The sequence below is a fragment of the Berghia stephanieae genome, chromosome 12, assembly GCF_034508935.2.
Source record: "Berghia stephanieae isolate SIO BIC M18660-M18661 chromosome 12, UCSD_Bste_1.3, whole genome shotgun sequence".
Classification (NCBI taxonomy): Eukaryota; Metazoa; Mollusca; class Gastropoda; order Nudibranchia; family Aeolidiidae; genus Berghia; species Berghia stephanieae.
The window spans coordinates 36,325,248-36,340,188 of NC_088371.1; the positions used below are offsets into that span (position 1 = coordinate 36,325,248).

Below are 14,941 nucleotides of genomic sequence, written 5' to 3' on the forward strand. Positions count from 1 at the left end.
TGGTGTTTAATTCATCCTGTTTTGTTGATAAAGGGGAAACCTGAAACGTTCATTTGATCTGTTTTTGTAATTAAATTGAAGCTTACATTCAACTTCACATTATTATTTATTTGGAATAAATAGGGAATTCCAAATGGACGGACTTTTCTGATGTTTTGATGATGGAGCAAATTGAGCATTTTTGAACTTTTATATAGTGCAATATCCACTAATTGTACCCCTAGGCGCTTTACAAGGAGTCCCTGGCCAGCAGCAACATTTATCATTTATCATTAAGTAAATAGTAAATAATGAATTTATATAGCGCCGAAACATCCACGTTAATCGTGCTCTGCGGCACTTTACATAATAAAAATAAAAATGTTTAAAAACAACAAAATTAAAAATCACGACACTACATGATACATAATAAGCATGCATACAAAAACAAAATCTAAGCAACATCTATTTCATGAAAAATAAGCCTCATGGAACAACTCAGTCTTCAGAAATTTCTTGAAAGATGATAAATTTTCACAGGACGGGATATGTTGCCTGTTAGGCGATGTTACAATTTTTTTCGGACAGAGACAACTGCTAACGGCCAGGTACTCGTTTTACACCTGAATACGGTGAAAGAATGTGAGTAAAGAGTCTTCTTCAAGGACTGAACTATGCGCCGAGCGAGGCTCGAAGCCAGGACCTTCCGATCCAAAAGCGAGTGTCATACCACAAGACCACATAGCTGCACAAATATTTTCTAAAATAATGGCTATAGATAACCAAATAACTATAGATCCAGTAAACTGGCTCAAGCGTGAGAGAAATGTGAGTAAAGAGCTTTTTCAGAGGAGACAACTATGTGCCGCTCAAATCGGAACTCGAACTCTGGACCTTCTGATATGAAGGCGAGTGTAATATCACTAGACCACATAGCCTCAAGGATGACTTGAAACTATAGCAAGGCTAATACTAGAAAAAAAAAAAGAACAAAAAAAAACAAAACCAAGAGCCTTTATGTAGCGCAATTTCCACTAAACATGCTCAAAGCGCTTTACAAGGGGCACCTGGCCAACAGCAACATATAACATGTAGGACGGGACATGACGCCTATTAGGCGATATTACAATTTTTTCGGACAGAGACAACGCTGTTAACGGCCAGGTACTCATTTTACACCTGAGTACGGTGGGAGAACGTGAGTAAAGAGCCTTTTCCAAGGGTTCAACTATGCTCCGAGCAAGGCTCGAACCTAGGACCTGAAAGCGAGTGTCGTACCACCAGACCACATAGCCGCATATAATTAATACTAACAGGGTGTTCGGTCCATTCCTACCTTTACTCATCATTCATCAATCATTACGTTTCATCCACCAGATTCTCCAAGACATGATGACAGAGATAGACTACGATTCTGACGGAACCGTTTCCCTGGAGGAATGGAAGAGAGGTGGAATGACGACCATTCCTCTCCTCGTCTTACTGGGCCTGGATATTGTAAGTTTTAATTTATTGAATGGCTCGACTATTTACATATAAATTCAAACTATGGGTCATAGGAACAACATATTTCACTTTGTAAAATATATATAATATACATTTTCGCCATAAATTATTTACTTTATATTTATACACTTTTATGCATGGCATGTGACGTCTGTAAACGAATTTGCATTTTTTAAATGAATAAAGTATATTATTATTATTATTATTATTATTATTATTATTATTATTATTATTATTATTATTATTATTATTATTATTATTATTGTTATTGTTATTATTATTGAATGCCTCGACTAAGAAATCTGTCTGTATGTCTGTATGGTTGGCGCTGAAGAAACCAATGGTCTGGTTGTATTTCAGTGGCGTCATCATTGGGCGCATTACATATTGTAATGTCTATGGATAGCCTTGGTTGGATTCATCAATCTCAAATGTATTCTTTTTTTTTTCTTTTCATTTTTGTGAATGGTGGATGTTTTATTATGTGTTATGTTTGACATGATTACCACTAAGACAATAATATCATTTTATCGTTGTTATAATATAATGAATATCTCTCTTCCAATCAGAATGTTCAAGACGATGGTACACACGTATGGCGACTCAAACACTTTCACCGCCCCGCCTACTGCAACCTGTGCCTCAATCTGTTGGGAGGTGTACGCAAGCAGGCTCTTTGCTGCTCTTGTAAGTCTCTCTCTCTCTCTCTCTCTCTCTCTCTCTCTCTCTCTCCTCTCTCTCTCTCTCCTCTCTCCCCTCTCTTCTCTCTCTCCTCTCTCTCTCTCTCATCTCTCTTCTCTCTCTCTCCTCTCTCCTCTCTCTCTCTCTCCTCTCTCTCTCTCCTCTTCTCTCCCCTCACCCCCCCCCCCCCCCCCCCCCAAAAAAAAAAAAAAACCTCAGGACCCTATTATTCATATATGTAATGTCTTCTTCATGTCTCTATCATCCATAGTTTGTAAATACACAGTCCACGAGAGATGTGTTCAGCGTGCCCCAGCCTCTTGTATCATGACCTACGTCAAATCAAAGAAAACCTCTCAGGTATGATGATGCATCTCTTTTTACGCCTCCATCTCCCCTAATTCAACATACATCAAACAACATTGGCCGAGGAACGGGTTTGGACCTGAAACATTCATTGTTTTGTGGTGTCTATTTTATATATTTGTTTTTGTTTTTGTTTTTGTTTTTTGTTTTTTTGGGGGGGGGGGGGTGGGGGGGGGGGTTGTTTGGGTTTTTTTTTGTTTTTTGTTTTTTGTTTTTTTGTTTTTTTTATAGCTGCTCTATTTATTTTCATTATTTTTTAACCAACTTCACTTCCGACAACATTGAATCAAGATCTCAAAAAATATCAAATACATTTAGAAACAACAACCGAAGAACTGATTTCAACAACACAAGGAACCATCCAACTGCCTCAGCACATTAACACACATGATGACATTCTAAAGCTAAGAACACTTGCACTAGACAGATATTTATGGAGGCAAATTACAAACTGGATAAAAGAAACAGACTGACAAACTCGAAGTGACGCACACATTCACGGCATGCGTCCATAGAGACTGCGTAGCCATATTCATATTATTTAATACTTTTGAAGTTTCTTGTCTACAGAAAAACTCACTCAATCCTAGAGATTCTTGCTACTTTTCACAATTTCAAAAAATTATATTAAAAATGAGCATGTGCATAGATATTTTTATTTCATCTACCATTAACATGTAAAAATTTAAGAACATTAGCTTTGATACTTCGCCTATTATGTGTCTCATAAAAATGAAATAAATAGGCATGGGGTAAAAGCAACCTGGGTAAACAATGGATATAGTCAGTGTTCGAGTACAGTGAGTTAAGTGTTTACTGAAATTTAGATTGTTTATCAAAGAAATCCAAAGTCCAGGAGAGATGTGATCCACTGTTTTCACAGTTTCTCTTTTTAACTTTTTTTGATTGGCTGAAAAAAGCTTTTGTTAAGCCTGAAATGTATGACACCCGCTTTCATATCGGAAGGTCCTGGGTTTAGAGCCTCACTCACCACATAGTCGAGTCCTTGGAGAAGGCTCTTTACTCACATTCTCTCACCATACTCAGGTGTTAAATGAGTACCTGGCCATTAACAGCGTTGTTTGTCTCTGTCCGAAAAAAATGTAATATCACCTAACAGACGTCATGTCCCATCCTACAAGGTAAATGTTGCTGTTGGCCAGGGACCCCTTGTAAAGTGCTTTGAGCACATTTTTGACCTATCGTCTCAAAACGGTATTATGTCGGAACGAACCACATGCTTAAAATCCAGATTTAATGTTAAACTGGTCAAAAATATAAACTGTTGGCATTAGCATCCTAAAATATTGTATCCATTCTCCTCAATAAATCGTATAAACTCAACACAAGTCTGATATGTCTGGCTATAAATTCAATTTTCAACTTCTTAACCAACCCGACATAATACCCTTTTGAGGCGAAGGGTCACATTTAGTTGATATTGCGCTATATAAAAGCTCATTTTTTAAATTAAAAAAAAAAATTTAACACTTTTACAATAAAATTTCACACTTTTACAATAAAATGTAACACTTTTACAATAAAATGTAACACTTTTACAATAAAATTTAACACTTTTACAATAAAATTTAACACTTTTACAATAAAATGTAACACTTTACAATAAAATGTAACACTTTTACAATAAATGTAACACTTTTACAATAAAATGTATCACTTTTACAATAAAATGTAACACTTTTACAATAAAATTTAACACTTTTACAATAAAACGTAACACTTTTACAATAAAATGTAACACTTTTACAATAAAATTTAACACTTTTACAATAAAATGTAACACTTTTACAATAAAATGTAACACTTTTACAATAAAATTTAACACTTTTACAATAAAATTTAACACTTTTACAATAAAATTTAACACTTTTACAATAAAATGTAACACTTTTACAATAAAATGTAACACTTTTACAATAAAATGTATCACTTTTACAATAAAATGTAACACTTTTACAATAAAATTTAACACTTTTACAATAAAATGTAACACTTTTACAATAAAATGTAACACTTTTACAATAAAATTTAACACTTTTACAATAAAATGTAACACTTTTACAATAAAATGTAACACTTTTACAATAAAATGTATCACTTTTACAATAAAACGTAACACTTTTACAATAAAATTTAACACTTTTACAATAAAATTTAACACTTTTACAATAAAATTTAACACTTTTACAATCCACAGCTTCTGCAGCAGCTACGTATTCACTTTTTTGTTGATTTCTATGCGTCCTTCCTCAGACCATGAACCACCATTGGGTAGAAGGGAACTGTGCCGGTAGGTGTGATCGGTGTAAGAAATCCATCAAGTCTTATAACGGTGTCACTGGACTGCATTGTCGCTGGTGTCATGTCACGGTGAGTCACATCACAGTCACAGCAGTATCTTTTTGTTTTTCTTTTTTTTTTTTTTTTTTTGCCTTCTTTTTTATTTTTGAACCAGTGGTATCGTTTTTTTGTGTTTTTTTTAAAACTAAGGAAGTATCTTGTGAAGTTTTTATTAAAAAATTTCCTTTTTGGGATGCTATAAAGTATAATATGACCTGTCTGGTAGATAGCACTAAAACCATTCTAGAGCTTTGTCTGATTCATCATCATCATCGTAATCATCATCATAATCATCATCATCAATCATTATTCTGTTGTCATAGTCATGGTCATCCTCATCATCATCTTCATCACGAACACTTTCATAACTTTATCAATTGTATTATTTTTTAAATAAAAATTTCTTATAATATAATTCTTTTTTCATGATATATGAATTATTTTTTAAATTCTTCCCCCCCCCCCCCCCCCCACCCCCTCCCCCTCACCCACCAAATAGCTCCACAATAAATGTGCCAGTCAAATGAAACCAGAATGTGACCTAGGCGAATACAGAGACCATGTCCTGCCCCCTGTGGCCGTTTGTCCAGCAGTCCTGGTAAGAAGCAGCACTATCACCCATCATCACCATCTCCCTTACTGTCCATCTTAATATCATAACCATCATAACCCCCCCCCCCCCCCCCCCCCCCACCCATGTCTTGTACTCAGATAATTTAACCAACCTGCATGATATCCTTTTTTCAGCAGCCAGTGACGACTGCAACTTGGAAAAAGTTTTCATGACAACGACAGTAGGATTCAATAGTCATAACGTCACTTCCTTCCTAATGACGCATGGTAACTTAGTAACACTGGCTCTAAACTATCGGAACAATGGCGGATGCCCATATGATATATTTCTCTGGCGAGCATAAAAGCGTATCCAGAGGGGGGAAAAATATAAATTTAATCATGTTTTGACTTTTACACATTCTGATCACATGACATATGAAAAGTTCTAGCCAGCATGAAGAATAAAAAGTAATGATTTTCTTTGTTTAGAACCAAGATGGCCACCGTTGCCGGGCGGCGTGACATCAGACTACTGAATCCAATTGTAACTCAGCTTCTCAAAACAGTATTTTATGTCAGAGCTATATTGATTGCCAAACGTGCTGTGCCTCTACTATTACGAAACATTCTTAGAGTTGCAAAATTTTGGCTCTAATTTCAAGACTTCATGAGCATCTCGTAACACCCTCTCCTTACCAACTATAGGAAAATCGTCACATTCGTTACGATACAACCAACATTTTTCTTATTCAAATTTCTTTTGTACATCATAAAATTTAAAGATAATAAACAGTGTGTTGTGTTGTAGAGCATGTTTTGATAAAGAAATCATAAATCGCAAAAACTTACTGCTCTTGTATTTGAGTGATAAAAAATCTATTTTTGTGTTAGTTTGGTGTGAAGTTTTGGGGAAAATCCTGAAAATGGCTGGTAAGGAGCAGGTTAAGTCATTTAAAAAAAAAAAAAAAGAAAAAAAAAAATTAAAAAATGAAAGATGATAACCAGACTACACGATTTTAATGATTTTGAAGCGTTAACCTTGTGAGGGTAAATTGTTCATTTTTAAAGTTAACTTATATATAGCGACTACAATTTTTTGGTCTCGTAAAAATGACGAATTAAAAATTTTTTCAAGTTGGCAGGTCTGTGATGATGAAAATTGACTTTATTGTCAAAAGAATGAAATCTTGGTCAAATCAATGTATTTTGTTGAGTGGATGAGATATTATAGAAGTTGCATTAAGTACATAAACCTATTAATTTCATATTTCAATGCTGATTGATGGTGACAAAAAGTGGAAAAAAGGAGAAAAAATTTGATTGATTGCAGTTAAGTCCTAATTTTACTTCATTAACTCCCACTTTTAGAGCAAGTGAGATAACAAATTATCAGCCATTCTCTTGCGAACTTGGGGAGAGTTGGAAAGTGCATTTATTTGTTGCACCACACTTCCAAGATTATCACTTTTAATTCATTGGGGCAAATATCTTTTTTTTTTTAAAATATTTAAAGGAGGAAATTCTCCCCCTCTGGACTCCGAAAATTGTGGATTTCTGTGGATCAGCACTGATTTTAATTTAAAAATTTACTTTTTTAGCATCCTCTTCCCTCTGACATGATACTGTTTTGAGACAAATGGTCACAATTGGATTCAATCAGTCTGATGTCACGTCCACCCAGGAACCAGAAGCTTGGTTCTAAACAAAGAAAATCGGTACTTTTTATTCTTCGTGCTGGCTTGGACTTTTTCACATGACATGTGATCAGAATGTATAAAAATAAAAGTCATAACATGATTAGATTTATAATGTTTTTTACTCCTCTGGATACACTTTTATGCTTGTCGGAGATGTATTTCATAAGGGCGTCCGCCATTGTTCTGATAATTTAGAACCGGTTACTATGCGTCATTACAAGGGAAGTGACGTCACGACTGTTGAATCCTATTGGTCTACCAAAGAGACTCTTTTTTTTTTTTAAATGGAGGTTTCGTCTCAACTGAGAATGGAACACACTGTCTTTCAACTCAAGTTTAGGCAGTTGGCAACTCCCCCAATCTTCATGTAGTCTGTGCTAGAATGATTTCGTTCTTGATGTCTTCGTGCCATGAAGCACTCAATGAATGAAAGCATCCCAAACATTTTTATCCCCTCGTAGTGTCATATTCCTTTGGGATTTTTAAATATTTAATTTGATCACGTGTTCACATTCATCATATTTTTTTTTTTCATTTTTTTAAACTTCATTTTAGTTTTGAAATGCTGTTTAGATATAGGAAAACTCGTTACCACCTCCATTTTTTTTTTCTTCAAAACCCTGCATGTGTTGAAGTCTTCTTACATGGATTTTAATACTTTGATATTTTCTTTCTCATTCCATTGTTGTCTAATTCTAATCTCTCTTTTTTTTCTTTGTTTGTTGCTATTATTTTGGTTTTAATTTTTTCTATTTTTGTGGTGGTTTTTATTGTTTCGATCTTCAGTGTCCTTTTTTTCTTTTTCACGATGTCGGTTTCTCTCTTTGCTGGATGAAGTCGTTTACCGGTACTTTCTTCCTTATTAACACCAGACCTGCCATTTCAGTGATAAAAACTGTATCCACAGGTGTTATGTTTTGAGGGCAAAATTTGTAATCGTTATACAGTCCACTTCGGATAATCGCAACTCGGTTAATCATAACTTTCGGTTAATCGCAACATTTCCTACCAAACGGAATTAATTCTATATAAAAGTCACTGGTTAATTGCAACAAACTTCGGTTAATCACAAGAAATTTTCGCCCTCAAAAAGTGGCAAATTCAAGAAATCAATGAAAAAAAATATTGTGATTAAATTTTATCATGGAAGAAATTGTGACAGGTTGAAGAATCGAGACTGAGCGTGATATAATGCTACAGCAGTGTGTCACAATTTATTAGAGACAAAAAGAGGGCAAGACTTTGCAGTATGGGTTTGTGATGTTATCTGTGGCCATTAGATAGGGGGTGAGGGGGCTGGGCATAGTCTTTACAACAGGTAGACAATGACAGTTGTAAGGAGAGACTGAGCGATATCCTTTGTTTTGGGGTTGACAACAGTGCATTGTGACCAACGAGTTTGGTGAGAGCTTATTGTCTCTTGTCACCGCTAATCTCTTTGACTCTTAAAAATGTTGAGAACAAAAGAGTGAATGTTAATCTAATCTGACAAAGAGGTCGGCTTGCATCAAAGCTGTGTTTGCTTGACCAAATCTATACAGGGCTGCCATATGGTTGTTGTTCGATCAAATTCCTCAGTCTGTGATGGACTAAGAACAATGTTTACAACGACTGGTTTGAGTTTACCATATATGTGTAAAATGTTGCAATAGTGGATAGGAAACTCAACTTCAGTTAATTGCAACTTCTGTTAATCACAACATTTTTGCTGATCCCAAGGTGTTGCGATTATCCGGAGTAGACTGTATTTGTATCATAGGAATATTTGATCTGCCCGGAAAGTCTGACTGAAACATTTTCTAGAGATGACTTTTTGATTTCTTGCTTGGAATTCTAAGTTTTTTTATGGCAAGATTTTGTTCTTTTCCTTCAGATGACTTTGTTGTAGAATTATATATCAAAGCATGATGCATTCAATTTTTCATTGTTTTTTATATTTGTCCTGTTGGGACTCAACTGTGATCTGTTTGTTCTCTTTTTTTTTTTTTTTTGAATCTAATCTTCTTTTCTTTTTTTTTTCTTTTTTTTTTTTTTGGTTTTGAAGCAGTTGCTTGTTGTTGTTTGGTTGTTTGTTTTTATTTTTTTAATAATTAAAAAAAGAAAAAAGATTATTTTGGGTTATTTTGTCATTCACAACACATTTTGTAACCTGAATGAAACCAGTTGTTCTAATAATTAACATTGAGTTTGAAGGTGTTTCCTCTGAACTTTTGTGCGTTTGAAAATGTAGTTCCATTGGAATTGTATGGGGCAAAGTAGACAAAAATTGACATAATTAATTCCGGGACTGACAAAATTGATCATTTATTTAAGGTATATTTTAGATTTTAAGTTTAGATTATTTTGTTTTTGTTTTTTTTTTGTTTTTTTTTTCGCGATGTCCAGATGATGTGAATTTAGTTTGTAGTCAGAATCTTCTTATCTGTGAAGATTCAGTTTATATTTTTTTAAATTTATTTATTTTATTTTATTTTTGTTTGTTTTTAGGTTAGTTTTTTGGGTTGGTTTTTTTTCCTGTTTAAAATAAATACCAGCATTTCATTGCCTCACATATTGAAATCCTAAGATTTAATTCAAATTGTATGATGTAGACTATAGATAGCACTTATAAGATTCAAAATTCAACATCTAAATCATTTCAACATAGAAACAGATTGAGACGGTGGGGCACATATTATGCATTTTAGAATAATTAATCAATAATTGATAAGTAATATTTGCAACATTATTCAATTTTTTTATTAATATATTTTCTTTTTAGATTGAAACAACTTCTTATTTTTGTTCACGTTTTTGTCATAGGTTGTTCCAGTTGTCGTTTCCAAGTGTCGCTACGATTTCTATCTGAAAATAGCATGTTTTGTCTTTCATTTGATTTAATTGTTCGTGATTTCATTTGCAACTGTGTTTTATTTCAGTTACTCCATTTTAATTTTTTTTTTTTTTGTTTGTTACCCTTTTGCGTGTGGTAAATTGAATTTTTATTCTCTGTTGTTTCAAAATTATTAATTTTTTTAATTTTCCTTTTTATAGAATTATAATAAGGAAAATCTTATCTTAATTTTTACAACTTTTTTTTTCTTTCGTCTTTTTATTTTTTATTTAGATTTTTTTTTTTAATAGATATCTACCTTTGCTTATTCCACACCTTTTTTTTTTTATTTACCTGTTTTGTTTTGCAACTTGTTTCCTTTTGTTCTTTTTTTTTTTTCTTTTTTTTTCTTTTTTTTTTCTCATTGAGAAATGATGGTTGATCTATTTTCTTTTTTTTTTCTCCCTCCTTCCTTTTCTCTTACTATCTAAGTGGTTCTCCGATCAGGACGATGAGGTATTTGAAAATAGGAGATATGATTGTAATATGTCACCCTTCGTCTCAAAACGGGGATGATTAAGATGCTGAAAATGGAATTTGTAGCCAGAAATATATCATGCTTACGTTGAGTTTATATGCTTTATAGAGGAGAAGGAATATCATATTTTATTGTGCTAAATTTAAATACCAACGTTTCATATTTTTGACCGGTTTAACTGTAATTCGACTTTTTAGCATCTGGTCCATCCCGACATAATACCGTTTTGAGATGAGGAGTCACATATGTGATTACTATATCTTAACTCACTCAATCCTAGAAATCTTTGCTACTTTTCAAAATTGGAAAAAATGTATTAAAAATGAGCATGTACATAGATAGTTTTATTCAACTACCATCTACATGTAAAAACCTAAAAACATTATCTTTGATACTACGCCTATAATTTGTCTCAGAAAAATGTAATAAATTAATAGGCATGGGGTGAAAGTAACCCGGGTAAACTACGGATATAGTCGGTGTTAGAGTTGAGTGAGTTAATCCATTGCCACGTTTTATTGATTCAATACACTATACAGATAAACAGGGTTTATATATAGAATATTATACAGGGAAATGAGTTTTTACCAGTGATATTTTTTTTTTCATTATGCATTATTGGGGGTTATATGGGGGGGTGTCCTGATAGATAGCTCATTTGGTAGAGCTCTCACTTCACACGCAAAGGGACTGAGATCGATCCCGGGTGTAGTCGAGAGATTTTTTCTGACCATCCTGTCCACCCAGTAGTGATTCGATAGCTGGGTCTGTTAGATCTGGTGGAAAGTATGTTCCGATAGACTAGCGTCCTATCCAAAGGATATCAATCAATTGCTATTGTCCGTCTGTCCGTTTCATGCTATAGAAACCGGGATATACTCCAGCTCTATGAGCCTAAAGGCTCTGAAGAACTACTTTATTTACTAAATTTGTTTTTTGGGAGTATTTTATTTGTTTTTGGGAGTATTTTATTTGTTTTTGGGAGTTTTTTATTTGTTTTTGTTTTTTAGTTTTTTAATGTGTTTTTATTTGTTTTGTTTTGTTTTGTTTTTTTGGTGGGGGGGGGATTTTTTCACTTTGTTTTTTGGGAGTTTTTATTTGTATTTTTGTTTTTTGTTTTTTAATGTGTTTTTATTTGTTTGTTTTTTGGGGGGTATTTTTTTACTTTGTTTTTTGGGAGTTTTTTATTTGTTTTTTTTGGGGGGAGGCTTATGTTGTTTGTTTTTATTTTTGTTTTTAGATTTTGATTCGTATATTTTTAGTTCATTCATTAGGATAGAGTCAATTAATTTGTTAACCAAAATTGACTAAGCTACTGTACTCATCACTAAGGTGGTCACACACACACACACACACACACACACACACACAGTTGGACATCCGTTTATTTTCCACATGGATCGATCAGTGGGCTTCTTGATACATGCACGTCATTTGTGTTAAAATGCACTCGGCAATTTTGTGTTGTGACAAGATTTCATGATCTTAGAAGGCCCAGTGATTATGGCTATTTATGTATTTCTTCACTTTGGAATTTATTTTCTTATTTATATTAATTTGTTATACGTATTCATTTATTAATTTGTTATGCGTATTCATTTATTAATTTGTTATACGTATTCATTTATTAATTTGTTATACGTATTCATTTATTAATTTGTTATACGTATTCATTTATTAATTTGTTATACGTATTCATTTATTAATTTGTTATACGTATTCATTTATTAATTTGTTATACGTATTCATTTATTAATTTGTTATACGTATTCATTTATTAATTTGTTATACGTATTCATTTATTAATTTGTTATACGTATTCATTTATTTTTTAATTTTCTAACTTATTAATTTGTTATGTTCATCTATTTATTTAATGAATGATGTAACCAGTTGGAAATGCTATTTTTTTTTCTAAATATTTTTTTTAGTTACATTTACAGTATCTAAGTTCGATTGTATTTTTATGAATTTCTTTTTCGTTCAATCCTCCCTTTTATCATTCTATATGGTACAAATTCATGTCTGATAACCCAAGTTGTCGTCGTCTTATTGTAACATTTCAAATGACGTGAAACGACACAAGAAATTCACTCGCACACCCCCCCCCCCCCCCCCTCTTTAACAACAAGATATTATTAAGCCAGTGCACATTCATTGTATTTGATTTGGTTATCAGGCATGCCAAATTACGTGCATGTGGGTTACATGTGTTTAAAATGCATGGTAAGATTTAAGTTAATTCTTCCTTTGATGATATTTAGATAGTTTTAATGGTTTGTCACAATTGACTTTGTAACTCTTTTATATGGAGTTTAATTATTTCATCCTAACCCGACGTCACATTTTACCGTTTTCATCAAGAAAGCAGTTATAGATGCGGTGTGACTAGGGCTTCATATGAAAACCCATGTTGCATTGCAGAAACAAGTATTGAACAAAACGGACTATAACAGATAGATATTAAATTTTTTTTTTAATACGTAACATTTATACACACCAAGGACTGTTTCAGAATGAAAGACTTTCCTCAGTGAACAATAAAAACAGTTATATGATTGGCTGCAGCTTCTAATGTTTCTCACACTACTGTGTTATAACGATCCATCAAGGAAGCAAACTCATCACCGCAACCGTGTACCATCGCAAAACCCACCCGGAAGTTTCGCCACAACGCACTGTTCAACAAGATGCTCTGTGGTTTCGTTGCTCTTGACCACAACAGGTACATGTTGGACTGGTGGCAAGCTCCCACTGATGAAGTGAGCTTACTGTTAAGCAGGTTCTTGACCGAAGCCGATTGGCTGCCATGCAATTTCTCCCCCAGTTTTGAGGAGTTTGTCCAAACCGATTTCCATCTCATATATGCAGCTATGTTCGAATATGATTTTTGAAAATCTAGTAAGACAGGGGGGAAGAGGTACATAATTTTATGTCTCTTCGGGATGAAGAATGTAGTAAAATACTGAAACAATTATATGTCTCTGTTTTATTAACTGCTTTATTGATGAAAACGATTGCATCTTCTCTGCATTATTTTAACCAGAATGATAATTGGAAAAATTTTGTTTAAAAGGGTCCAAGGGTATTGTGATCAATTGTCTCAAAAAGTTATTATGTTCAGGATGAACCAAAGATGCCAAAGAGCGTTTTTAACCAGTTAACTATCGTACTCTGAAAAAAACTTGTATTTAAAAATTTGGCTGGAAAACTCGAAAACCCTTCAAACATCGATTGATTTAAATGACCTTCATCTTGGAAAAAAAACAAAAAACTCTCAAACCTGGGACGTTGATACACTTCACGGAGTCGCAGATTTGAGAGTTTTTGCCAAGATAAGGGGTCACTTTAATCGATCGATATTTAAAGGACGAGTTTTCTGGCCAAATATTTGGGAGACCTTCCATAAGCTACTACATCCCAAGTCTTCTTCCGATGTTCTAGAGGGGGTTTGGAAGGGGGGGGGGAACTTTTTTTTTTTTAAGTCTCCCCCCTCCCAAACCCCCTTCTAGAAGTTCTAGTGTAGGGGATTTGGGAGGGGGGAGACTTAAAAAAAAAAGTTTCCCCCCCCCTCCCAAACCCCCTACTAGAGCAAGAATACTTGGGATGTAGTAGCTTATGGAAGGCCTCCCAAATATTTAAATACGAGTTTTTCCAGAGTACGGCACTTAATTGATTAACTCAAACTGTTTGAATGACCAGAAATGGGAGTTTTAATTTTTGGCACTTTAACATTACATTTGTTGCTCTCATTCAAAGAGAGAAATAGAAATTTAGCCCATGTTACCTATATTGTTTGTTTACTATGTCTTCAATTTTTAGCATCTATCTAAATCACTCCAACATAAAACCTTTTTGAGGCGATGGGGTTACCTACATTCTATCAAGTTGTTGGCACAAATCTTCCACCCAATTCAATTTGTTTCAATTTTTGATTTATAAATATATTTTTTTTCATTTATTTCCCTTTTTTATTTTTCAATGTTTATTTGATTGTTTCCCCCCCTATTCTTCTGTGTTGTTGTAGTTGTTGACACCACGATCACAGAGAAAGGTGAATGATTCCTGATATTAAAAAAAAATACCCAAACAAACCACCAAACTACTCCATTAACCAACAAGAGTGAGGTCCCTTTGTTTTAACCCACAACCCAATACTATATATAGACACATAAAATAATAAACGTTGAATGTTTTCAAGCAGGCATACACACGTTTTCTTTTTAATCAAATTGTGTTGGAGAGGATATTTTTATCTTGTATTTAATAAGTAAGTGATATACTTTTAGAACAGATAGACGAGTTGTCAAAGGACAATATTATTGTGGTTCCAAAATAATATATATACATAGTTTTGTTTTCGTGATTTATTTGGGGGGTGTTTTTATTTTATTTTTTTATTTTAGTTTCTCTTTCTTTTTCAGGGTTTTGTTTTGGATATATAAT

The 14,941-nt window shown here is 33.4% G+C and overlaps 1 protein-coding gene across 4 annotated transcripts in view; it reads left to right on the forward strand.

Moving 5' to 3' along the window:
* Positions 1–14,941, forward strand: part of LOC144957881 (diacylglycerol kinase beta-like) — a 156,689-nt gene that overhangs the window by 99,936 nt on the left and 41,812 nt on the right. For 2 of the 4 annotated variants that reach the window (XM_078889394.1, XM_078889395.1), the window contains 6 exons: positions 1,357–1,476; positions 2,055–2,172; positions 2,438–2,526; positions 4,807–4,923; positions 5,393–5,491; positions 14,523–14,549. In XM_078889394.1, coding sequence (XP_078745520.1) covers positions 1,357–1,476; positions 2,055–2,172; positions 2,438–2,526; positions 4,807–4,923; positions 5,393–5,491; positions 14,523–14,549 — 570 coding nt within the window. The remainder of the gene's footprint in view (positions 1–1,356; positions 1,477–2,054; positions 2,173–2,437; positions 2,527–4,806; positions 4,924–5,392; positions 5,492–14,522; positions 14,550–14,941) is intronic. The other 2 variants (XM_078889396.1, XM_078889397.1) reach the window with 1 other exon arrangement.